The sequence below is a fragment of the Lynx canadensis genome, chromosome A1 (assembly GCF_007474595.2).
Source record: "Lynx canadensis isolate LIC74 chromosome A1, mLynCan4.pri.v2, whole genome shotgun sequence".
NCBI lineage: Eukaryota > Metazoa > Chordata > Mammalia > Carnivora > Felidae > Lynx > Lynx canadensis.
Window position 1 is genome coordinate 142,353,677 of NC_044303.2, and position 27,257 is coordinate 142,380,933.

Sequence of the window (27,257 nt, forward strand, 5' to 3'; positions counted from 1 at the left end):
GTAATAAATTAATTTTTTAGTGTTAGTTGGGCATGTGCCCTGTAGTTTAATTCATTTTCTTCTCCTCTGAAGAGAAACAAAGTTTTTCTAAGTATCACAATAATATTTTCCATGTTTAGGTTAGGTTTCTCATGTTAGAAGATCCAATACTATTAATATAAATATTCTATACCATACCCTACCCTATGTTCATGAAAGTTTTTGCAAGCTTTTTAAAGAAGAACAAAGATAACAGAAGTTAACTTGGCTGATATATGGTTACATAATAATTAATACACAATTGGCTAATATGTAATAATCTAAGATACTCAAAAGCTTAAAAAAAGTATATTTCACTACAAATACTACAATTCAACACAGCAACAAAATTTGAAATGTACCAGTTGACAGTAACACGAAGTCCAATCAACTCTGGATACATAAAATAAAACTGTCAGAAAAGATTCAATCTTTTTTAAATGAATCTTTTAAGAACCTCATTTCCTACTATAGTACACTTAATTATAATAAATATAAACTAAAAATCATAATCGTGGAAAAGAAGTTGGTAGATGTTCCAGGAACAGTCACAGCTCTGAAAAGAGTGAATCCATAGCAAATGAAAGGAGCTAGTTGTAGAAAGAAGAGAAAAAGAAAGGCCCAAGGCTTTCTTTAACATTGCCTCTTTAATCTCTCAGTTTCTTGTAGGTTTATATACATATTTTCTTTACCTTGTCAGGTGACCTGCTTTTTTGGGGGGCCCAAATCATTACTAGCTCATTAATTAGCATCTGATATAATGGTTTTTTAATTGTGGATAATTTTATTACAATATCGACAAAGCATTAGAAGTATTATACACCAGTCAGGGATAAGATTGGCATACATTTACTTAAGCCAAAAAAACCCATTTTTTTTTTCCAAAAAACCCTGAAACTAAAAATGAATAACAATCTTTTCAAAAAAGCAGCTGCTTTTAATAAGGTTAAGAAAGGGAGAGATGAGAATGGTCTGGTATTAACTATAAGACTTTCTAAGTAGTCTCATAAATAAAATGAAGCAGTAAATAAATAAATGAAAAAATAAAATAAAAATAAATAAATAAATGAAGCAGTAGTATGGTACACCTTAAAGTTTAATTTAAAAATTAAATCAACTCATACCCAGAGGAGAATTGAATGAAAGAATAAGATGGGACATGGCTAGGCAATGGAAGCACAAAATACTGTCAAACTTTAATTAAAAAATGTTTTCAATTTAAGCAGACCCAGGCCAATGATTTTTCATTATTTTTGCCACAGTTCCATGACTACTGACATTTTCATCAGAACAAATAAAGGATTTTTCCCAAATTTAAAATGACAAAATTATTTTTAATTTTGACTTATCATTTCTTCCTCCTCTAAACTCAAAGGAATTTGATCTTAGCTAGACTCAACTCTTAGCCTGGGACCTGAATATACCTTAAGTGTTTAAAATGTAAAAAATATATGTTTTTTAAAAGACAATTCTTCCACCATATTAGAAAACAAACTTTATCACAGATATATTATCATTTGATTTGGGAATGAGACCATACAGTCATTTACAACTTCGTTAATGCTTGTATCAATAAAGACTCCCTCAAAGAAATTGTGTTCTTGCAGACAAACAAGAAGAAAGCTGGTGCTCTGGCAGAACAGGACGAGCTGACTGGGAAACAAAACTAAAATGCCCTAGCCTAGCATTAGTTAAAAGAGAGACAGACAGACAGACAGACATTTAGACAGAGAGATCTACTTAATATAAAAGCCCACTTAAGAGAAACAGAAATTAACTACAATTATAATTGTTATCATTATAGTATGTAATTATCCTAATAATTCCAAATTCTGTTTAGTAAATTTCAGACTGAGTGAATCAGATTCTGTTTCATGAATTATGGTTTGTTATTTCTTTATGTTCTTTTAAAAGTGATATAGTAACCTGCACAACAAAGCAGGTATGACAGTCATTCTTCTCTATTTTCCAATTAAGTTCCTATAACACAAACAGGGTCAGGACCTACCTCATCCCTAATCATGGACAGTTGTAACTTCATTAGTTGCCAATCTGTCAACAGCAAAAGCTATAAGCTTAGTTGCTAGTCATTTTTCTATATTCCTTAGATAAGAAACTTGACAGAACTAGTGATAAACACTAACTTCAGATGCTAAATTTGATTTGTGTATGAGAAAATGCCTTTTCTTCACTCTCCCTGCCGAAATTCAAGTGCATTACATAACGGGTTACTTCTTCCTATCCTTTAGCTTGAAAATCCTTGAGGGGGTGGAAGGACCTTAATTACATGGCTTCTTGGTCGTAATGACAACTTTAATGCCATTCTTTTGCTGGTCACAGTAAATCCCATGCTGGCTACCTGTAACAACACGCACAGACCTTAGTTTAAGGCTACTGTTGCCACTGTTTTCACCCAGGCATGATGAGGCTTTATTCCATCATTAAGTGAGGAAGTCATGTTTCACAGTGGCAATTTAAGGAAAGCAGGTGGTGAACAGCATGGACTGTGAAAATTATTCTTCTACTTCTTGTCAGAGAGGAAAAGCCGTTCAGATACCTAAATTTTAACTGTGAAATGTCAAAAGTAACTCTTGTTAGATTTTAAGCTATAATAAGCACAGAGAAAGCTAAGTCAGACTGCGGAGTTTAGCCAACATAAAATTAGAGAAATAATGACAAATAATGACAACCTGTATCTAGAGAAACTACCAAATGTTCCAAAATAAAAACACTTGGTATACTATAATTATGTACCCTTGAAGAAATTTTTCTTTATGTTGTTGCTCAACTGTAAACTCCATGAGGGCAGAAGCCTAGTCCATGCGGTTCACTCTATCTTTGGCATCTGCCTCATATTCTGGCCTGAATAAAACTGTGTGCAATGAATGAAACATTTACTGGCACATGCGTAGTAAAGAATTTTTCAAAGACAGGTCTGGACCTTGTCCTAGCTCTTGAGATGTAACCTCTAAACCTTTGGAATATCCTGAATGAGAGGACTGCCTACTTATTCATGGTGAGCCCCGACCGGACTAAACCTGACACATGATGCTGAGGAAGTGATTCACAGTGGGCCCCTAGACAGCTTATGTGAAGGATAATACTCCATGTGTACTGACATACTTTGACGCCAGTAGGGTGACCCAAAACTTTGAATCTAAAACCCATCCAGAATTTCTGTGTTTCTTCCTTTCACTGGATCTAATTTGTATCCTATTGCTATCATAAAACTGTAATGTTAAGAATAGTGCTTTCCTGAGTTCTGTGAATTGTTTTAGTGAATTATCAAGCTTGAGCATAGTTTTAGGAAACCCCTAACCCTGTATTTGGTCTCAGTAGTCTTGGGCCAAGTTAGCAGTATGCAGGACTGTGGACCTTACATGGAGTTTGGTAACTTCAAATAGTATACTGTATCAAATAGGGCTTTTCTTTTTGCAACTCTCGTTTCTCGTTCATGGACTGTTGTTGGGATTACTTACCATTCCTCAATTTATTACCTTGTTTTCTATAATGATCTCTTTTTAAATGAATCTCCTGCACCCTCATAAGTTAATTCCACTTGGGGATTGTGATCCATGAAGATCAAATCTCTTATATTAGGGCAGCTAAGTCAGTGCTTCCTCACTAATGAGCCACAAATAGGTTATGGGTCTGTTGTGATGTTGCCCCCACCATTAGCCCTTGGGAATGCCAGGGGGGGCCTGTGGTAGCTGGAGCTCCTGAGTTGGGTACATTCTGCCTCCTACAGAAATCACTGCTTACCCCAATGCACATCACAAGTATTATCACTTTTCTATGTGTACTATAACATGAAAATATTGGAAAGGAGTAAGTTAAGAAATCATTATTACAATTTTCCCATGCCAGTATGCCACCAACATACTTTTCCAACATCAGATTTGGTTATTCCAACCTATCTGTGCTACGCTTTAGTCACACTGAATTACTGTTTCTCTAATACCCCAAGCTTGTTCACACCTCAAGCCTTTGCATACCCTATTTCCTGGGTCAGTGACATCAATCTTGCTCTAACCTAGCCACCTAGACAAACTCTTACTATTCTCCTAGATTCAGTTCTCAGTCACATATGCAAATTCTTTTCTAAGAGATCTTTGTCATCCAGTTGTACCTAAGCAGATTTATACGTCCAGTGTAGCATTTACTACAGTCAGATGCTTTGCCTGTTTCCCTTCCTGATCTGAGTTTCCTGATACCATGTTCTACAATTCACCTTCTTCAAAATTCATCTTCTTGGCTTTTTTTCTTTGTTGCCTTTAAAGCATGATGTTTCCTAGAATTCCATCCCTATCTGTTTCTTCTCACTGCACATGACCTTAGCCACAGAACAGAATTCAAACATTTTCAGGCTCGTTATTTCATTTATTTTTCATGAAAACACAATTAAGTGTTTAGGGACAGCATTATCTCCATTTCATAAATTCAAAAATTAAAGTCTACACAAGTCAAAGAAGCGCCTAGCCATGATAATAAGTAGCTCAGCCAAGGATAGGTATCAGGGGCTCTAAATTCAATACATTTCCTAAATGTTGCCCTGACTGTCTAAAGTAAACTAGAACCCTTAAAAAGTATATTTCCATAGAAACCTTCTGACTTGTGACTAGGTGCTGAAGAACCACAGGTACTATACCTCCCTTATGGGTTTCAAAGCATTTTAGGGATTGAACTCAGAAGTCATTTTTCCATAGAAACATAAATCTGAAACACTAAGTAAGCAAATTAATAATCTTTCTTATAAAACTAGTTTGAGAAGAAACAAAAAATGCAAAGAATGAGATAAGATTTCACGTTGATGTTTATCAGTAAAAAATACAGAAAAAGTTTTCAGAGGTAACTTTAACTGCTGAATTCACTTTAATACTTTTGTGTCCCAAATGTGAAAAAATTATTTAAAGCAGAAACACCAATTCTCACTCCAACATTTCTAATACCAGAGGTGAACAATTTTATTCTTATTTCTCATTTAACCTTATATGCAAATTGTCTCTTCCCCCACCTCACTTTTTTCTCATCCCCTCCAGAAGCTGTAACAACCTGAGGATTGCTGCTTCTGAATTCCTGGGGCTTAATGTGAAACAATTTAGAAACTCTTAGCCTAGCAATAATCTAGTAAAAAAATAGGGTTAATAATTCACTAAAAAAGTTATAGTTTGTTCACGGACATACTACAGCAGGAAATAAAATGTTTCTTCATTTTTAACCATCTGTTGTCCAACTGCCAATTAATCTCAACTAAGACTGAAACAAATACTGTGTTTATACATCTTCTTTATCATAGTTTCAAAAACTAGGCCTTTCCTTACAATGATCATGATATTCATTTGGAATTATGTTAAAAAAATCTGTGTTCTGAATAGAAAATTTAAATGGTTAGAACAAACTAAAAATTTTCATTTGAAAAATATTTAATGTAAAAAAGGAACTCTTCTTTGGGTTTCATTGTAAATGTTTTCATAATTTCAAAAAATAAAATATACCCATATTCTACCAAATACACAAGGAAAATAAATTTAAATAATCTACTGGAATAAATAAAAATCATCTATGGACTATGAGGTCATATAAACACAACTACTCGAAATTGTTCAACATTTTGGAAAATTATGTTGCTGATGGCAACACCTCAATCCACACTATTTGAGTTGCTGATACACCTACATCAGTCACATTCATGGTGGTTCTACATATCAGCGCCAGCATTATTTAACCACTTAAGTATGTTTCTAGGACAGCCACAGACAAGTGTTTATATAGCAACGTAACTATTACTTTATTACAAATTACTTTTACTTCTTCTATTCAATAAGGACAACATATTGATTTAAAAATTATTGATGTACTCTTATCTAAGAATTTCATTTCAGGATCCAAAAGGCTCCCATATTTATTAAGGTTCCATACCATTATATGAGGGTTATAATCTTTAAAGGTCTTTCTTGATTTTTCTTCTGATGTCTTTAATCTTACTTCTTTCTAAATTCAGATACATAATGAAAAAACTTGATTAATTTGCTTGATTAACCTTCTTTTTTAAGTACTGTTTTGAGGGCTGGAGGTGAGATTAGGAGCCATACCATTCGACACCAGAATATTCAGTTTATTTCTATATGTTCCACTTTTCAAAGTGCTACCTTTCCTTATTTGATTGTTGCTAGTGAATTTCTGGTTGCCATTCTTTTTTCCCCTAATGTTTATTTTTCTATTTTTGAGAGTGAGAGAGTGCGAGCAGGGGAGGTGCAGAGAGAGAGAGAGAGGGTGACAGAGGATACAAGCAGGCTTTGCACTGACAGCACGGAGCCCAAAGCAAGGCTCAAACTCCCACACCGTGAAATCATGACCTGAGCCAAAGTCAGATGCTCAACTGACAGAGCCACCCAGGTGCCCCATCTGGTTGCCATTCTTATTACTACTATTTGTTTTATCTTTTGTTAGCTTTTGGGGATAAGTTGGTGATCCTGCTTCACACGGGTGAATCTGACAGTCTTTAAAAAAAATTCTTTTTTTGAGTATAGATGACACACAAATATAGTTTCAGGTATATAGTGCAATGCTTCAGCGTCACTATATATTATGCTATGCTCACCACAAATGTCGCTACCACCTGTCACCATACATTATTACAATATCATGGGCTGTATTCCCTATGTTGTGCCTTTAATTCCCATGACTTATTCATTCCGCAACTGGAAGGCTGTATCTCCCACCCCCCTTACCCAATTTTGCCTATTTGGCAGTGCTTTTTTTGTATACTGTTAGGATGCAGTGCTTTTCTTTTCCTTTGAAGAGGCCATCCCAATAAATATTTTTCTTAGAATGAAGGGTGAGTCCTTCAATTAGTTTGTGATGAATGAAAATTTACTGCAAGGTTTTCTAATCTCAACTGTATTCTTCTTAGAGCTAATAAAGTATGAGAGTCTACTCAGGATCCATTATCACATATCGTATCACTTTCAAAAATATTAGTTATTATTTATTGAGTGATGACAATGTGCCAGTCACTGTTCTAAGAGCTTTACATTTATTATCTCATTAATGCCATAACAATCCTATGAGGTATGTATGGTATTCACAGGAAAGTGAGGTACAGAAAAGTTACACACCAATTTGCCCAACCACATAGCTAATAAGTGGTTAAACAGAGATTTGTGCCCTGGTCATCTGGTATCAGAACCCAAGTTATTTATCCACTACCTTACTGCCTCCCAAGTTTTTAGGGCCCTCCCTTCCCCTCAGAGACTAACTGCTTCACAACAGATTTTTCACTACTTTTCTTTATAGACTACTCAAAGACTCAAGAAATACTTGATTACTTAAATAAGAAAGACTTAACTGCTTATTTTCACTGTCTGCCCCCATCTCTTTCAATGTGCCTTCTCCTTTTGGCAACAAGAAGGGAAAAACTAAAACCCACATATCGTTCTTCCTCATTTCTGAGCGGTTAAAGAGATAATCGCATTCTATACCTTAAAACAGCACTGTCAACTTAATAGTTTTATTTTGTGCTTTCTAAGCCAAATGTCCCTGCTATCATATTTGCTATGATGGGAAAATCTTTTATAACACTTCTGGCAGAACCAGCTCGGTGTTCCCCAGGAGCTCAGATCACCAATTATGTCTGTACTCTGCAATACTCTGCCAACCCTGGGAACCAGTGATAAACCAGATCTGTTCAAGCTACCTGTGTTCCCATCAGATCTTACTATTTTATCTCTTAGTTCATCAGGTTTCTGAAAACAAGTTAAAAGGAGGTCAAGCATATCAAAAGATTATACATCCTAGGCAGCACGCCTGATTTAGAGTAAAAGATAAGTAGATATAATACGCTAACACAGAAAAAGTTATTGTAGTTCCAGATACTATGATGGGCTGATGGCTTTGGCACTATTTTGAGATAGGCAGGCCTTCTGTCCCACTTCAAGCCCTACCACAAAAGTAATATTAAAAAATTCTTTTACAGATACTAAGGCATGTAAATAAAAATATGAAGATAATGCAAAAAGAAACACAATCTTGAATTTTTAAATGAAAACAGGCAGGTAATTTTAGTAGTCTATGGTAAAAGAACAGTGTAACAGAATCAGAATGATTTTGGGAATTTAAGTCTGCTAATGTAGACAACAATTCTTTATGGCAGAATTTATATATATAAACTAACTCAATGTGGCAAAGAACCCTTGTATGCTACAGATATGTAAGAGTGCCAGAGAAAAACGTACACATGATAATTAAATGTGGATAACAAGCAGAAGTCATTTGTGAGGATAATGGTTGGGAAAGAGCAAACTTTTAAAATATTTGTAAAATTAAAAGGTCAGATCTGCATTGGACTTGTTTAGAGAAGAAAGTGTTCGAAGACTATGAATCCAATTATTTGCATTTTAATAAAAAAGATGCGATGGTATCATATGCAAACTGAGGTAATATATTGAGAAAATTACTTACGGTAATGACTGATGAAGTAGTTGACAAATTTAAACCTTCAAGATCAGCTATCAAGCTTGGAGAAAGAGCTGGTGTGGGAAGCGCGACTGGAGTGGATACTGGGTTAACTAGAAGAAAAGGCCCAAATTAGCAAATGTGCATGAAGATTTAATTCATATTATTAAAAGCAACATTTTTATTTTGTTAGTAAATCTAATTAAATTACTTTGATTAATAAATCTATGACAATTCTATTTAACATCTTGATCCAGTTAAGTTTATTATCAAGTCATGGCAGTTATTAGTCTTAGCTTTCAGAACCTAATGGCAAATCCTGAAACAAAATAAAGATACAAATACCCTGAACAAAAGTTTTTGAAAATTTTTATCACATAACATTATCACTAACATTTATCACCCAGTAACTTCACTTAAAAAAAAAAAAAAAAGGTAAAGCAACATTTTTTCAGCTAAAAAATAACAACAGCTTTTCAAGAGTTCTCCAATAGAGTTAGAAGTCTTAAGAGGCTATTTTTAAACCCTTTCTCTATTTTTTTTTCCACTGTAATAATTACAGGGGCCCAAGCCCCTAACTCCCTTCTAATTAGACTTTGTCAGCAAAAACCATGTACTAGATAGGAATTTTTTTATTCTAAAACTACTATGTATGTGAGATCAGGTGTCTGAAAATTTGAAAATCTTTGAAAAAATGCCAATCTCATTCTCCCTGGCTTAAGACTCTTCAAAGGCTCACAACTGCCTACAAGGTGAAAGTCCAACTCTTTGATTAGATGCACAAAGTTCTCTGTGATCCAGCTCGGCACTGTCCAATAGAATTTTCTACGATGATGGAAATGTTCTATAGCTGTGCTGTCCAATATAGTGGCCACTAGCATATATACCTAATGTGTTCTTAAAATATGGCTAGTATGATTAAAGAATTGTATTTCAAATTTTAATTAATTTAAATCAAATAGGTACACGTGGCAGGTAGCCATCATACTGGGCAGCATAAGACTATCTCAATTTCATCAGTGACTCCTGTGTTCTAGCCCTACTGATTAATACTCCCCAATATCTTGTTTCATGTCTTTGAGCTTTCTATATTCTGTTCTTTGCCTAGAAGGTTCTTCTCTGCCTTGTTTACCTTGCAACTTCTATCCATTAAGATACGACTTAGAAGGCAAGCACAACCTGACTCACATACACACAGCTTCTATGGGCCTTCTTTGTTCTACAGATATACTTGGACGCACGTCTATGACTGTACTTCTCTCGAAATACAAATTTGTGTCTTTTTATTTTTTATGTCTAAAAGTCTACTAACGTATTAATTTTTAGTGTTTAGAAACTGCTTGACTATTGAATGAAAAAAATTAAAATGTGGAAAATGTTTTAGCTTCCAACAAATTCTCACTCCAAAAGACGACCACGGAGGACGTAACATTTACTTAATTTGACAGGACTTCTCAAGTCATATTTTTTTCTCTTTTAGTCTCACAGTAACCTGTAGTTATACAGAAAAAATATTTATTCATAAAGTTAGGAACAAAAAATGATATTGCCCAAAGAAGAAATTTTCAAAGGAAATCTTAAATAAAATTTCAACATATAAAATAGAAAAAGCAGAGTGGAGACTGGGTGGAGGAGGGAATGGAGCCCTTGGTTTCCTCCTTATTCTTTTATTGTGTCTGAAACACTGCTATAAATCCCCAGGCTTCCTCAGACTTATGTTGAAAACCAATGTACAGTTAGCAAGTATAACAGGGAGTTAGGGGAAAAAGAAAGATAAATGGGGATATGGTGGTACAAGAAGTCTTCATGAATAGGAGGAAATGAAGCCCAGTTTTTAAGTGTGGGCAAGATTTAAATAAGAGCAAAGGAAGAAGCTGGTGAATTTGTAGGTGAGAAAATATTTTGAACAAGGGCTCAGAAGTGGGAAACTGGAAACCTAAGGGGATTATATTTATCCTGTACACCAAAGGGAGCTGCTGTTAAAAACTACCAAAAAGAAGAACGATATAGGTACTGCTGGATATTAGTATAAAGACAAATGAAAGAAGGAACAGTCAGGTTGGCAGTGGGGAAGAATTATAATAGTTTAGGCATGACATGAAAAGGACTAAAGATAACAACAGTTGAGAAGGCAGAAAAAGTACTTATGTTAAAAGACGCTGTAAACTGAGGCACAGGAAGATTACGTCTTGCTGATGTCATAAGAGAAGGGAATAGAAGAATCACTGGGGCACCAGGAACTGGTTCTCCTATCTTGGATCAAAATATGCTGCCTTTCCAAAAGATCACTTTTTCTGGTAGGTTCTAAATGTTGGTTCATTTGTTTGTCTGTCCATCCACCATCCATCCAAAATACTAGATGCCCATGTAAGGGAAAAAGAATGAATAAGAAATAGCCTCTGATTTCAACTATGGCTTGGCTAAAGACAGAAGAAAAAGACATCAAAACACAGGAGAAAAATTCATGTTAAAGTCTGACTTAAAAAAAAAAAAAGATAGGGTTTTAGTATCATTTCAGGAGACAGAGGCTCTGGTACTATCGAAATGATTACACAACTATTTACAGGTCTGGCAAGATAAAAGCTTGCACTGAAAGTTTATCCTAAATTGGATTCTGAGGTTAGTTGACTATCTTAAGTATTTAATTGATGTGTAAGAAAAAAATGATTCTAATAGTTTAAAAATATATATAACCTGGCATACAAATTAAAACCAGGTATCATTTCTAGCCATCAAATTGGCAAAAGCAATTTTTAAGTATAAAACTCATTATCTGTAAGGATATAAGGAATGGGTATTCTCCTACTAATACTGTGTAAGCTGGTACAAGCTTTGGCAATTTTAGACAACAGAATTCTTCAAAGCCTTTGTTCTAGCAATTCTACTCTTGGGAATTTATCTTAAGGAAACAGTCATGGAGATAATGTAATAATATACTTATGATGATGTGTATTGCTTCATTGATTATGAAGGCAAAAAAATGGAAACCAGTTAAATTTCCAACAATAGTAAACCTGTTAAACAGAATTTACTACAATAACATAAAGGATAACCATGCAATCATTAACAATGAAATTGTTAAAGAATATTTATGGCATGGAAAGGAATGTGTATGATAAACAGAGAAGCAAATGATAAGAGTATCCCTGCAATATCAAAAATCAAGGAGGGGAGGGAAGGGGAATTGCATATAAAAAGATCTGAACTGGTGTGCCAGAATGTAAACCAAGGGTTTTTGGATTACACATTTATTTTCTTATTTTTAAAACTTCCTGCAAAACACTTTTTTACTAAAGTACAGTTAACCCTTTAACAACACAGGTTTGAACTATGTGGATCCACTTATGTAGATTTTTTTAAAGATACAGTATAATACTAAAAGTATATTTTGTCTTCCTTGTGATTTTCTTAATAACACTTTTCTCTAGATTATCCTAAGAATATGGTATATAATAGATATTACATACAAAATATGTGTTAACTGACTGTTTATATTATCAGTAAGGCTTCCAGTCAACAGTAGGCTATTAGTAGCTAGGTTTTTGGGGAGTCAAAAGTTAAATGTGGATTTTCGACTGTGTGTGGGTCAGCACCCCTAAACCCTGCAATGTTCAAAGGTCTATTGCATAATTATACAATTATTCTTCTGATCAAAGTTTTGTTTCAAAACTTAAGACTACATAAAAGTTTTAGTATATAATGGTTTAACGTGACTGTATTTAACTTGTTAAATGTAATTTGTTGCTGCTGCATCATTTTTACAATCATCTCCATCATAGGTAACACCCTATATAATGCATATCATGGTGCCCAGCAGAGTTTTAAGTGTTTTTACATTTATCGGTATATTTAATCCACTTAATATTGCTAAAAAGTATTACTATTATCCCAATTTTATATATTAAAGGAATTAAGTACAGACGGAGTAAGTAATTTGTCCAAGGTGACCCAGCTAGTAATTAAAACAACTGGAATTCAAACTCAGACACTCCAGCTCCACTGTCCTCTTTGCCACTCCACTCTACTGCCTCTACTACAATTTATTCAACAGTATGATATCACAGACCATAAGGTTTAGGTGAGGCATCATTACTGGTGGCTGATAAAAATTTTAAAAAGACTCCACCGTTAGTTGAAGCAACAGTATTATTACACAGGTTTACATGTCCTATAAAAGAACACCAGAGTATGATTGTTGCTTTATGATCATCCCATCAAGATCACATGATATGGGGTACTGAAAGATATCTTCATTTCCAGAAATATAAAATACCCAAGGAACTTTTTAAGTGTAATGGGAGAAACAGAGCTCCTTGGGTAGGGACAGTGTTATATCCATTTAGAATCTCCAGCATGTAGCAGATTACCTAGATCATAGCTAGCGTTCAATAAATGCTTTTTGAAAGAAGAAACAGATAAAATTCAGTACTTGTAGTTTTCCTGGTATGCAGTGCATACTGAATACATAACCTCTGTGGATTATGAGGTTCCTCTTAGATAAAACATAAGGAATGTGTCTGACCCTCCTTCAAAACTTATCTAATTCTCACAGGTGAGAAACTCAAGCTATTGGAGAGTGACATTTTAGTTTCTGATCAACAAACTGTTTGCCATAGACAATGAGAACTACTATAGGCTAATAAGCAGCATAAATGAAATCAGTATCTTAAGAACCATCATCAACAAAGATTTTCTCCCATCGCACTCCTTATCTTTTTTTTTTTTTTTTTAAGTAGGCTTCATGCCCAGTGCAGAGCCCAGTGCGGGGCTTGAACTCACAACCCTGAGATCAAGACCCAAGCTGAGATAAGAGTCAGATGCTTAACTGACTGAACCACCGGGCAGCCCTCCACTTACCTTTACCTCTAAGCTAGGATCACAGTTCTTCCACAAGACCTTTATAGCTTTTTAATTCGTCTCCCCCCTCATTTATTCACACTTTGTACCTCTACTGTTCAGGTGTCTGTGCCCCAGACTAGATTTTAGTCTCTGAAAGAGAATAACTGAATTCTATTTACCCATCCTAGCTAACAAAAAAAGGGTATCCAGCAAAGTACCCTTACACTTAGCAGACAATCTGCAAATGCTTGCTGAACTGACTTGTTAAAAAGAGAAGCTCTGATTGTTATTTCTGACAAATGCAAAATAAAAGATTTGTAAAGAAACAGTTCTCAGGGGAGCGGCTGGGTGGCTCAGTCGGTTGGGCATATGACTTTGGCTCAGTTCATGATCTCGCAGTCCGTGAGGTTCAAGCCCTGCGTCCGGCTCTGCGCTGACAGCTCAGAGCCGAGAGCCTGTTTCAGGTTCTGTCTCCCTTTCTCTCTGCCCCTCTCCCGCTTGCACTCTGTCTCTCAAAAATAAAAAACATTAAAAAAAAAAAAAAAGAAATAGTTCTCAGGTATTAAAAAAAAACCCCAGAAATATATCCTATGTTGAGTTAAAATGTAAGTTAGGGTGAAATTTCCTTAAAATTAAAAAAAATCTCATGTTTAAATTCTTAAAACTTAAGTGTTTAAGAAAACTTTTGCTGCTACATATGAAAACATACTTTTAAAAAGAATCAAATAATAAAAACTGTATCATTTTACAGGTTTCAATTATTCCTTAGCTGCCAGGAATTCCGGAGTGTAATATAAAGTGTATTTTCTGCACTCCAGTACCTTGTAACATTTACCCTTAATTTCTTCTTAAATACACTTGACTATTATTCTTCCACAATTTTAAACTTTTTAAATTGTAAAAGTTCCATATTCATGTAAAATGTTCATTGTGACAGGAAGACATAAAATATAAAATAAGTCTCTCTTTCCCCTCTGTTCCTAGTTTAGTCCTATATCTCAAAGGGGTCAGAGCTAACCCTTACTGTTTATTCTGCAGCCTTCTGGAAAAATAGCAAGTACAATCATATCTGTGCTTGTGTGCTGGATATAGTTCCTCTTTTACTCTTTTTTTTACAGAAGTGGAATTATGATCTACATGTACTTTTTTTTAACTTACAATAATTTGGATATATAATTAGATAATTAGCACACAAGGATTTGCTTCATTTTCGTTAATAAGTTGTATCATCTTACTGGTAGATATTTTGACTTTGGATTTCACTGTAATAAATAATGCTGCAATGAAGTTTTTACATATACCTTTGCATATTTTATTAACTTAGCAAATATTTAATGGGTGCTCACTATCTGCCAGGTGCCATTCTAGGTACTAGGAACACCAGCGAGTAAGAAAGACAAGGTTCCCATTCTCATGGAATTTGTATCCTAGTTGGGCAAGACAGACAATAAACAAAGTACTACAAATATTTGCGATAATTTCAGATGGTCAAAAATGCTCTCAAGACAATCAAAGCTGATTCATAAAGCTGTGTAAGAGAAGGTAACTTTTGATCTGGGATTTGAAAGATAAGATGCAGTCTGCCATAAGAAAATCTAAAGAAGTGTTCTTTGGTAACAGCAGTATGAAGGCCCTTGGCAGGAATGAGACTGGTATATTTCAGAAATGCAGAGGAGCATAGTAGGTAAGAGGTAGACAGGAGTCAGATCACCTAAAGGTCTTAGACACCTAGAAATATAGATTTTAACTGCAAAATTAAGCCATTAAATTAAAGTGTCTAAAACAAGAAAGAAGTAGGATCTGATTTTCCTACAAAAGAACTGCTAGTTCAAAGGGTGTGTGCAATTTAAGTTTTGACAAATACTGCGAAAATGACTCCAAAAGCTTCACCTACTTTTATTCCTATCAAAAACATAGGTAGGGTGCCTGTTTCTCCAAACCTTATCAACACTGGATGCTGCTTTAAAATCTTCGCCAATAGGTAAAAAATGATATTAACTCATAAATCTTTGCCAATAGTGAAATGATGCAAATTTGGGTCGAACTTTATTTTACTCAGGTGTATATCACAATGATTGGGTGTTTATACATTAAAGAATAATCCCCACAATAACTCTAGTTACTACCTGCCACTATACAAAGTTGTTACAACTTTGTTATTATTGACTATATTCCCTATGCTGAACCTTATATCCTTATGACTTATTTATATAACTGTTAAGTTTGTACCTCTTTATCCCCTTTACTTATTTTGCCTGTCTCCTAAATCCTCCCTACTCTGGGAACTAACACTTTGTTTTCTGACCCTATGAATCTGTTTCTGTATTGTTAATTCATTTGTTTTGTTTTTTATATTCCACATATAAATGAAGTCATACAGTATTCATCTTTCATTTATTTCACTTAGCATAATAGCCTCTAGGTCCACCCATGTTGTTGCAAATGGCAAGATTCCATTCTTTTTTATAGATGAGTAATATGGCTGTGTGTGCGTATACACATCATATATACACATACCACATCTCACCATATGTGTGTGTGTGTGTGTGTGTGTGCACCACATCTTCGTCCATTTATCTATCAATAGAGAGTTGTTTCCATATCTTGGCTATTGCAAATAATGCCGCAGTGAACACAGAGGTACATGTATCTGTAGACAAATAGCCCAGAAGCAGGATTGCTAGATCGCATGGTATTTCTATTTTTAATTTTTTGAGAAATCTCCATACTGTTTTCCATAGTGGTTGCACCAATTTACATTCCCACCAACAGTGTCTGAGGGTTCCCATGTCTCTACTTTATCAACAATACTTGTTACTTTTTGTCTTTTTGATAATAGCTAATCTGAAAAGTATGAAGTAATATCTTATTGTGGGTTTTTTGTTACTGTTGTTCATTTGCTTGTTTTCCTTGAAGCCAATGACTTTATTCTTTTTTTTTTTTTTAAGTTTTAATTTTAATCATCTGGTACTCATCACAAAGGCACTCCTTAATCCCCATCAACTATTTCACACATCCCCCCACTCACCTCCCCTGTGGAACCACCTGTTTGTTCTCTATAGTTAAGAGTCTGTTTCTTCATTTGTCTCTCTTTCTTTTCTTTTCTTTTCTTCTTTTCTTTCTTTTTTCTTTTTTGGCCTTTGCTAGCTTGTTTTGTTATTTATTTATATGTTTGTTTGTTTTTAAATGTTTATCTGTTTACTTTTGAGAGAGATAGAGAGCACAAGCCGGGTAAGGGCAGAGAGAGAAAGGGAGAGAGAGAATCCCAAGCAGGGTCTGCACCGTCAGCGTAGAGCCTGACATGCGGCTCAAACTCACAGACTGTGAGATTATGACCTGACCGAAATCAAGAGTTGGCCACTTAACGAACTATAAGCCACCCAGGCACTCCTGTTTTGTTTTTCAAATTCTATATTATGACTGAAAACACATGGTATTTGTCTTTCTCTGACTGACTTATTTCACTTAGCATTATTCTCTCTAGCTCCATCCATGTCAATGCAAATGGCTAAATTCCATTCTTTTTTATGTCTGAATAATATTCCATTCACATCTTCTTTATCCATTCATCAGTCAATGGACATGAGCTGCTTCTATATCTTGACTATTATAAATAATGCTGCTATAAGCACTGGGGTGCATGTATCTCTTTGAACTACTGTTTTTGTATTCTTTGGCTAAAATAATCAGCAGTGTGACTGCTGGATCGTAGGGTAGTTCTGTTTTTAACTTTTGGAGGAACCTCTACACTGTTTTCCACAGTGTTTGTACCAGCTTGCATTCTCACCAACAGTGCACATAGGTTCTTTTTTACCCACATACTCACCAACGCTTGTTTCTTATGTTTTTTATTTTAGCCATTCTGACAGGTGTAAGGTGGTATCTCGTTGTAGTTTTGATTTGCATTTCCCTAATAAGTGATGGTGAACATCTTTTCATATGTCTGTTGGCCAACTGTATGCCTTCTTTGGAAAAATGTCCATTCAAACCCTCTGCCCATTTTTTAATAAGGTTGTTTCTTTAACAGTAAGTTGGGTGCCCTCTTGATATATTTTAGGTATTAACCTCTCATTGGATGCATGATTTGCAAATATCTTCTCCCATTCAATAGGATGTCTTTTAGTTTTGTTGATGGTTTCTTTCACTATGCAAAAGCTTTTTTGTTTGATGTAATCCCACTTATTTATTTTAGCTCTTGTTGCCCTTGTCTGAGGAGACTGGTTCAAAAAACATACCAAGACTATTGTCAAAGAGCTTACTGCCTATGTTTTCTTTTAGGAATTTTATGGTTTCAGGTCTCACATTCACGTCTTAAATCCACTGTGAATTTACTTTGTATATGGTATAAGACAATGGTCCAGTTTCATTCTTTAGCATGTAGCTGTCCAGTTTTCCCAACAACATTTATTAAAGAGACTGTCTTACCCCATTGTATATTCATGCCTCCTTTGTCCCAGATTAACTGGCCATATATGTGAGGGTTTATTTCTGGGCTCTATATTTTATTCTATTGGCCTATGTATCTGTTTTCATACCAGCATCACACTATTTTGATTACTATAGTTCTATAGTATAGTTTGAAATCAGGGAGTGTGGTACCTCCAAGCTTTGTTCTTTTTCAAGATAGCTTTGGCTATTTGGGGCCCTTTGTGGTTCCATAAAAATTTTAGGATTCTTTGTTCTAGTTCTGTGAAAAATGTCATTGGTATTTTGATGGGGAGTTTACTTAATCTGCAGATTACTTTTGGTAGTATGGACATTTTAACACTATAAATTCTTCCAACCCATGAGCATGGTGTATCTTTTTCTTTATTTGGGTCATCTTCAATTGCTTTTACCAATGTCTTACAGTTTTCAGAATACAGGTCTTTCAATTCCTAGGATAAATTCATTCCTAGGTATTTTATTCTTTTTGATGCAATCGTAAATGGGATTGCTTTCTTAATTTCTTTTTCTGACAGTCTGCTATTAGTGTATAGAAATGCAATGAATTTTTGTACCCTAATTTCATATCCACTGATTTTACTCAATTCATTTATTAGGTCTAATAGTTTTTTGGTGAAGTCTTTAGGGTTTTCTATACATAATATCCTGTCATCTGCAAATAGTTTTACTTATTCCTTTCAAATTTGGATGACTTCTTGTTCCCCGACTGCTGTGGCTAGGGCTTCCAGTACTATGATGAATAAAAGTGGGAAGAATGGGCATTCTTGTCTTGATCCCATCTTAGAAAAAAAGCTTTAAGCTTTTCAAAGTTGAATATGTTGTTAGCGGTGGGTTTGTTACATATAGCCTTTTTTATGTTGGGGTACATTCCTTCTATACTCACTTTATTGAGAATTTTTAATCATAAATGGATGCTGAATCTTGCCAAATGCTTTTTCAGCATCTATTGAGATGATCATATGATTTTTTTCCTTTTTGTTAATGTGGTGTATCATGTGTACTGATTTGCAGATATAAAACCATCCTTGTATCCCATTTGATCATGGTGCATGATCCTTTTAATGTATTGTTGAATTCAGCTTGCTAATATTTTGTTAAGGATTTTTGCCTTTATGTTCATTATGGATATTGGCCTGTAATTTTATATTTAGGGTGTCTCTGGTTTTGCTATAAGGGTTATCCTGGCCTCGTAAAGTATGTTTGGTAGCATTCATTCCTCTTCAATTTTTTGGAATAATTTGAGTACAGATACTAACTCTTGTTTAAATGTTTGGCAGAATTTATTTGTGAAGCCGTCTGGTCCTGGACTTTCATTTTGTGGAGTTTTAAAATTACTGATTCAATTTCATCACTTGTAATCAGTCCACTAAGATTTTCAATTTCTTCATGATTCTGTCTTAGAAGGTTGTGTTTCTTGGAATCCACTTCTTTTAGTTTTCCAAGCTTTTTGGAGTATAATTTTTCATAGGCTCCAACTTTATTTTTACTTTCTTTATGCTAAGTATTTCTCTATAATTTCTCTATATTAAGAATTTGCCATGACTACTGAAGATAGGCCAGGTAAACAATATAAATAGAACAGTCCTATTTATGACAAAATGAGACAATCTAAACACATAACTTCCCTTTAGCATGAAAAAACTATAATGCAAAATGACAGTAGTTTAATATTTATAGTATTTTACTTGCTGTTTCTCTTTTTTCTGTATAAAATCTACATACCAATAAAGTTAGTTAGTTCCGTTATCTCTTTCTCGCAATGCAAGGATATTTAAAAGATGATGAATATACCTTTGCACACTTCTTAATTCTCAATTCTCAATTCTTAATTCTCAATTCTCAATTCTTAGAAGTGGATTTGGTAGGAAAAAGATATTGTACAGTTATAATATTGATAAATATAGCAACACCAGCCTCCAAAATCTTCGTTATCTATTTCTATTCCTACCAAAAGTGCACCAAGTAGAACATCGTGGTGTCTTTTACATTTGTAGTTATTTTCCTCATTCTCTACTTCCTTCAGTGAGATGTTTCAATCTCTATAATTAACAACGTAGAAGTTGTGAGATATGGATAATTATTTACTAAAGCAAGTATAAATTATTAAAGTAAAAGATCTTAAAAAGAATTTGGTGTACTTTTATTTGATCAATTATATTTATTCATTTGATATAAAACTGATAACCTGATTAGATGAAAGACACTAATAGAACTAATTTCTCAAACTTTCTTGGTCTATTCATCTATAAATCTTTCATAATAGAAGTTAACATATTTTGAGACACATAAAAGGTACTATAAAAGTAAATACTACTACTAAACAAAAGAAAAAATTGAAATTTTAATACTTACAATCATCCAGATCTAGAAGTGAAACATCTTTGGTAAGAGGATTTATATTTTGTTTTGTTTTGTTTTCTTTCTCCTATAAAATAAATAATTTAATTACTACATGTTCTTATAAAAAAATCAATGAAGTAGTTCTTAATGTTTCAAAACAAACAATTTTTCTTCTGCTTAGTCTTCCAAGAAAAAAATCAATCAAATTAAGCTTTCTCTATGGTTATATGGACTGTATTTTTTATTTTAATTTTTTTTCTTTCAAACTTTCTTTTTCTTTCTTTTTTTTTAATATATGAAATTTATTGTCAAATTGGTTTCCATACAACACCCAGTGCTCATCCCAAAAGGTGCCCTCCTCAATACCCATCACCCACCCTCCCCCCCTCCTATCCCCCATCAACCCTCAGTTTGTTCTCAGTTTTTAACATGGACTGTATTTTTTAATCAAAATTTTTATTTCAGTTAGCATACAGTATTTCTTCTCCACCATGCAAACTATTACCTTAGAAAAGTCTGTTTAAAGATTATAAAGGTCCAATAAATAAATAAATAAATAAATAAATAAATAAACAAATAAATATAGATTATAAAGGTAAGAAGAAAGAAGAAAATTTGAAGGTAAATAATTATTTTATGACCCAACAACTTTTGCTAATATAAAAATATAAAGTGGCTCTTTGGTAAAAAGTCTACAAACATGTTGGAAATAATTTTTTTTTTTTAAATTTTTTTTTTTCAACGTTTATTTATTTTTGGGACAGAGAGAGACAGAGCATGAACGGGGGAGGGGCAGAGAGAGAGGGAGACACAGAATGGGAAACAGGCTCCAGGCTCTGAGCCATCAGCCCAGAGCCTGACGCGGGGATCGAACCCACGGACCGCGAGATCGTGACCTGGCTGAAGTCGGACGCTTAACCGACTGCGCCACCCAGGCGCCCCTGGAAATAATTTTTAAACAAGTTAATTTAAGAAAAAGAATTTCTCAAACAATATAAGCTTAGGTCTGAAATTGTCAAGAGGCTTGTGATAGATTAGCTTTTCTAAGATGTAGTCTGTGACAGACATTGTACTAGGTACTTTGTATTTGAACAGTGAGTTGCATCAGACTTCTTCAGCCAAAGGTATTCAGTAAAATCTACAAATGACATTTTCAGGCACTTGCTCTTTAGGGAAGAAAAGTATTCATTTACTTTCTTTACTGTTTTCCTTTGGGGAAAATAAGTATTTCAAAACATATCTGCACATATGTAGGGTTTCCTCCACCTCAGATCTGCTTATTTAATCTATATTTTTGAAATATGAACAACCGTGCATTAGAAAACAGTATCTCTAAGCCTGAGTATTCCCAGTTTGGTCAAAGATTCAGAAAAGATGTGTTATACACACACACAGACACACACACACACACACACATATGTGTGTGTGTGTGTGTGTATTATATATACATATATGTATAATATATATAAAATATATAAAATATATAAAATTTATAATAAATATAAAACACACACACACACAAGTACAGTAATGAATAGCATTATAAACAATTAAAGACCAACAAAGATTAGGTTGCTAAATAGATGTATTTGGATCAAAGTTACTTATCTTTAAAATCTATACTTTTTACATTAAATTTTCTCAAATTAAAACTTACGTTTTTGCTAAAATGTTTTTGTTCATTTACTCAATCATTCATTCATCCAAAAGACATATACAGAGTTTTAAACATATATCAGATTCTTTGCTAAGAAAAGGAAGTAATAAGCCAAGACAGACCTAGTCCTTGCCTTCAGGTAACTTATAATCTTTTTTTTTTAATCACTTCTTTTTTTTTTTAAATTTATTTATTTATTTTGAGAGAGAGAGAGAGAGAGAGTGAGAGAGAGCACAAGTGGGGAGGGGCAAAAGAAGGAGAGACAGAATCCCAAGCAGGCTCCGCGCCATCAGCACAGAGCCCGACGTGGGGCACGAACTCATGAACTGCAAGATCATGATCTGAGCCAAAATCAACAGTCGGATGCTCAGCCAGCTGTGCCACCCAGGCACCCCCAGGTAACTTATAATCTAACAAAAGAGTTTACAGCTTATCTGTATGAATTATTAGAAGTTTTTTGTTTTTTTTTAGAGAGAGAGAGGGCGTGGGCAGGGCAGGAGCAGAAGGAGAAAGAGACAAAATCTTAAGCTGAGCATGGAGCCCTACTGAGAGCTCGATCTCACAACTGTGAGATCATGACCTGAGCCAAAATCAAGAGTGGGACACTCAACCAACTGAGCCACTCAAGCTCCTCTACAAGTTTTTTGAAGTATTCCTCTAACCATAGAAAGGTATCACTAAAGCAAAAAGTACACTACCATCATTTAACATCTATACCATGCTAGAACTCTTACACAGTGCAATACATCAAACTGTATGTTAGGTAACATTTTAAAATGATCTTAAGCAATGCTAGTTTTCTCCTTATGCCAAAACTCAAAACAAATTATTTTCAAGTATCAGACAAGAATACACATTAAAACACTAACTAAAAACATCAGCACTGGTTTCCTTTATGAGAATAATTATTTCTGCCAAGAAAACTTTAAATTATCTAGATGGGTTTTAATTTTCACTCATTATTTTTAAAAAAGCAAAAAATATTTGTCCTTCTCTCCACACTTCAAACGAATAACAATTTCCAGGGTTGGGGGAAAAAACAGAAAAAATGTTAGTTTTGAAGCTGGAATTTAAAGTGGAAATAAACAAAAACAGGTTCAGAATGAAAATGCCATCTCAACTAGAATATCATTCCTGTGGAGAAAGAACATAACAAAAAGAGCTTAACACCATGTGACTTATCAAAATACTATGCTGAGTACAATGGGTATAGCTTCTCCTATAATCCACGATGGTGCATGATTGTCTTTATGGAACTGTAACCTTACTACCTGAAAAATTAGAAACCTATCAAATCAAGATAAAGTTAAAACTGGAAACAAGTCTATACCTTATTTTCTACTTCACGGCAAAGAGTGTGTAACAGTATCTATTAAGTACACATCAGGTCACATACAGCATAGGACAGAGCTGCATGTGAAATTGACATAATCTCTTATTAGAAGTCTAAAACAGGAAGAAAAAAGGCTCTCAAAAGAACAGATTTTCATTGACTTTCTGAGAACAGCAAATAACCGGTGACTGAAATACAACATTAGCAATAGATAACGGTCATTTCTACTGAATTGAAAAAGCCTTGCATTCCAAATCAAGGCTATAAAAAGCTTTGTGATGTGTTTGGCATTCCTCTCTTATATTATATTTCATTTTTCATTTTAAAAAATCCATAGTAAGTTCAAAACATTTTCATACTTAAAGGATCTACTATAAAAATAAAAATCTGAATTCTAAACAAAGAAGTTAAGAGCCCTATTCCATCAAACATTTCTCCATTTGCAATTCATCTTGGTAATAGAGACAGAACCTGGGTAAATGCATATAGGACTTGAGGTAGGAGATTTTTCTTGCTCAATGCATAATTCATGTGCTCCGCCTGCAAAGTGTGTAAAATGAGAATTTCACACCGCAGCATGAGCCATGGAGCTGCAGAGAAAAGGCAGATGAAATCATATTTTACTGTGTGAATTTTATTTCTTACCCTCCCAATATTTATACAAAACCATCATTGACAAACCAAACACACTGACAGATCACCCACTGTTTCCATTGTGTTAGTACTTGAGAAGAGATCAGGCAGAAAGATAGACAATTTGTTTTTGTATATTTTTTTTAAATAGAGGATTAGGTTTTTAACAGCTGAGTGACTGTATTAGACTTTTATAAGGACAACAGTAACTGATCTTAAAATCTCACTACAAAAATACCTAGTTATCAATTCATCACCCTCAAATCTCCATTTTGTTTCTATGGTATTCGATTATACACCTCAACACATCAACATTGTCAAAATAAAATACAAAGTCACAGGGTTAAGAAACTGATTTCTACTTAATATATTTCATTTCAAATAATAAAAAAAAAGATCCTGGAAATACTTATTAAGCTCAAATAATACAAATAAAAATATGTAATAATATATCTGTAAAGATTTTTTCATGTATTATGGATGTTCATTTCATGCTGATTAAAAAACAAAAAGCAAGTAGAAAAAAGATCTGAAACAACAAGCGCCAAGCATGCTTCCTAAGAGGAAACCACTGTAAAGAAGATTGAAATTTAAAAACTGTAAAACAGGATAAGTGGTATATAAAGTTTGTCAAACTCATATTGTACTTTGAAATCAACAAAAATTCAAGGCTAATTTCTAGCCTCGCAGGGCAAGATATTTGCATGAAATATTTTCAGTTAGAATTACCAACCAAGGACAATATAATGATTCTCTTGCCTTCAAGTCATCTAACAAATTTGATTTAAGAAATTTGAGGCTCACACTTAACACTGGCCTTTAAAACAAAAGTACACTGCCAGTAAATTAAGAATTCTTTTTAAGTGAAAAGAAGTCTAAACTGTTAAACAAATCTTCCCTATTAGATTGTATTTACTTCAATAAGAAAACTTCTTAATGGTCTTCACTTTGATTTAAAGATTTCAAGTAAAGCGAAATGATATTTCTGTTCTGAAGAACTTAAAATATAAACTAAACTAGGAACAACATAAATTGAAAGAGGCAAGGCTTTGAAATGTTCTATAATATTGTACAATATTCACAGAAGTTCTATAATTGCTACATACATAAATACTTGTAAAAACACACATAAAACTTGTTTTCTATTTCTCAAATAGAAAACCAATCAGAAAATAGTTTCTCTCTCTCTTATCCATGATGTTTCACAGCACAGGCCAGTTTTACTTTATCCCCAAGAATCTTTCATATGGTAGATCTTTTACTAAGGCATACCTTAACATTTACTAATGTCTGGACATAGTTATAGTAACAGTGGCTGGTCTGTAGAGCACTTAAGATATTTAATCCCTCCCAAAAACAGACTAGCAAAGTTTTATGAGATCCACGTAACCTGTAATAAAGATAACTGACAGCATCTCAAACAATGCTATGTATATATAGTTTTGTTTTTCTTCACTGTTAGTACATATATTAATTGCAATTTTGATTAAGATAATTTTCAAATATGAAAAGCTCTTAATATGGAATGTTAAGTGCAAGTATTTACTTTCATTGATAAATTATGCTTTATACAGTTTATATAATTAAAATGTTAATATATTTACAAAGAAAATACACAGAAGTTATACACAATAAATTACAATCATGATTTAAAATTTTTATCATTAAAATATTAAATTTTTATCATTTAAATAAAAGCTTATTTAAATCTTTAGCAGTTGGTACACAGACACTGATGATATAATCAGAACTATTATATCAGTTAAGGCATGAAGAATGAACTAACAAGCTGATGTGGAAATAACTATAGTATATAGGAACACACTAATACATAGCCTTGTTTTAAAAACATCAAAGCATAGATTCAGTTAAAACAACTCAAAAGCCTGGTAACTTAAAAAAAATTTTTTTTTAATGTTTATTTATTTTTGAGACAAAGAGACAGAGCATGAATGGGGGAGGGGCAGAGAGAGAGGGAGACACAGAATCCAAAGCCGGCTCCAGGCTCTGAGCTGTCAGCACAAAGCCAGAAGCAGGGCTTGAACTCATGGACCGTGAGATCATGACCTGAGCTAAAGTCGGACGCTCAACCGACTGAGCCACCCAGGTGCCCCAAAAAGCCTGGTAACTTAAAAAAAAAAGTATTTTAAGTGAAAGTGTGACCATGTGATTAACACACAATTTTAACTACAAGCGGAGTATAACTCAATTATACAGGTAAAAAATAGGATAAAGCGATATAAATGTGAATCTCTTTCTGATAAAATTCATTTTACATTATTGATTTCTCTTCCCATTCTTCTTGGTTAAAAAAAAAATGGTTGCCTTTACACTGTGTAAACCATGGGCAGTCACTTAAAATTTATAAAACTATTAAAAGCAATTTTGTTATAGGCATTATTTGGAGCAAAAGAATCATTTCATAAAAAGAGTCAGACTTAAATTAAAATATTTCCCTATCAAATACATTTCAGAAAAGAACACCTACCAATAAAAATATGCTTGCCCATCAAAATAATTGTCACTGAAGAACAAGATAATTTTCTTTGGTCATTACTGACAATATCTGATCTAAAATGAGGACATCTTCCAATCAATAACAAACATAATACCAGAATGTATGACTATATATAGTTTTATATCTTATGGATATGCTGGGGCACGGTGTTCAATGACAAACACTTCAAGAACAAACAATTCAGCAGCGGCTCTCACTCTTTTGACTATCTTTACACCATTCACTGAGTAATATTTTCTCATCAGTAACATATTTCATTCCAAGCAGTCATTCCCAACTAGGAGAAGTGGAAGGACCATTCTTTGATATAAACCCACTTTCTCCTCAGCTTGTATTTTCTAAAATAAGAGAAATAGTACAAAAGGAAAAACAAAGGACAGAAATGGGAAAGCATACAGCATGTTAAGAGAACTACAAATATGTAGTCTCTTGGGATTAGTATATAGGGACCACAAAGACAATTGAGACTGGAAAGGTAGGTTTGGACATGCTAGCCTGCAGAGTTTTTACCGAACCAAGATGATAATGGGGCACCATTATGGGTAACTTTGACATTAATCTGGCAGCTGTATAGAAGCACTGGGTTGGGCAAGTGTCTGAGGATGACCAATGGCAATGGTCTATGAGTAAGGTAATGAAGAGCCGATCTAGTATGGTGTAGCAGGAAAGGAAGAAATAGATATGAGAAATAATACAGAGAATCTCCAAGACTTGGCAACTGTGTAAACATACAGGATAAAGGAGGAGTCAGAGATAAATTCTGGGGCTACAGATGTGAGAAAACAGAAAGAATGACAGTACTAAATGGTAGAGCAAGTGTTCCTCTGGCTATAATGGATTGTGAAGCCAGTAGCTTCTAAGAGGTCTAAAAATTAGGTTTGAATTTGTAAAGCAAAGTTAGAGCTGTTATAGGGACTTAGAGATGTTATTATGGAAACATTTCACCTAAATGTTTTAGCTGAAGCCATGGGAGTGAATGAGTCTCACAACAGGAAAAATGTAGAGAAAAAGACTAAAAA

At 34.0% G+C, this 27,257-nt stretch overlaps 1 protein-coding gene across 5 annotated transcripts in view; it reads right to left on the reverse strand.

The window, feature by feature from the left end:
* The window catches only part of AP3B1 (adaptor related protein complex 3 subunit beta 1), a 265,520-nt gene that overhangs the window by 59,475 nt on the left and 178,788 nt on the right, over positions 1-27,257 (reverse strand). For 3 of the 5 annotated variants that reach the window (XM_030323533.2, XM_030323536.1, XM_030323537.2), the window contains 3 exons: positions 20,110-20,182; positions 8,479-8,585; positions 5,938-6,009 (listed from right to left, as the gene is read on the reverse strand). In XM_030323533.2, coding sequence (XP_030179393.1) covers positions 5,938-6,009; positions 8,479-8,585; positions 20,110-20,182 — 252 coding nt within the window. The remainder of the gene's footprint in view (positions 1-5,937; positions 6,010-8,478; positions 8,586-20,109; positions 20,183-27,257) is intronic. The other 2 variants (XM_030323534.2, XM_032593390.1) reach the window with 1 other exon arrangement.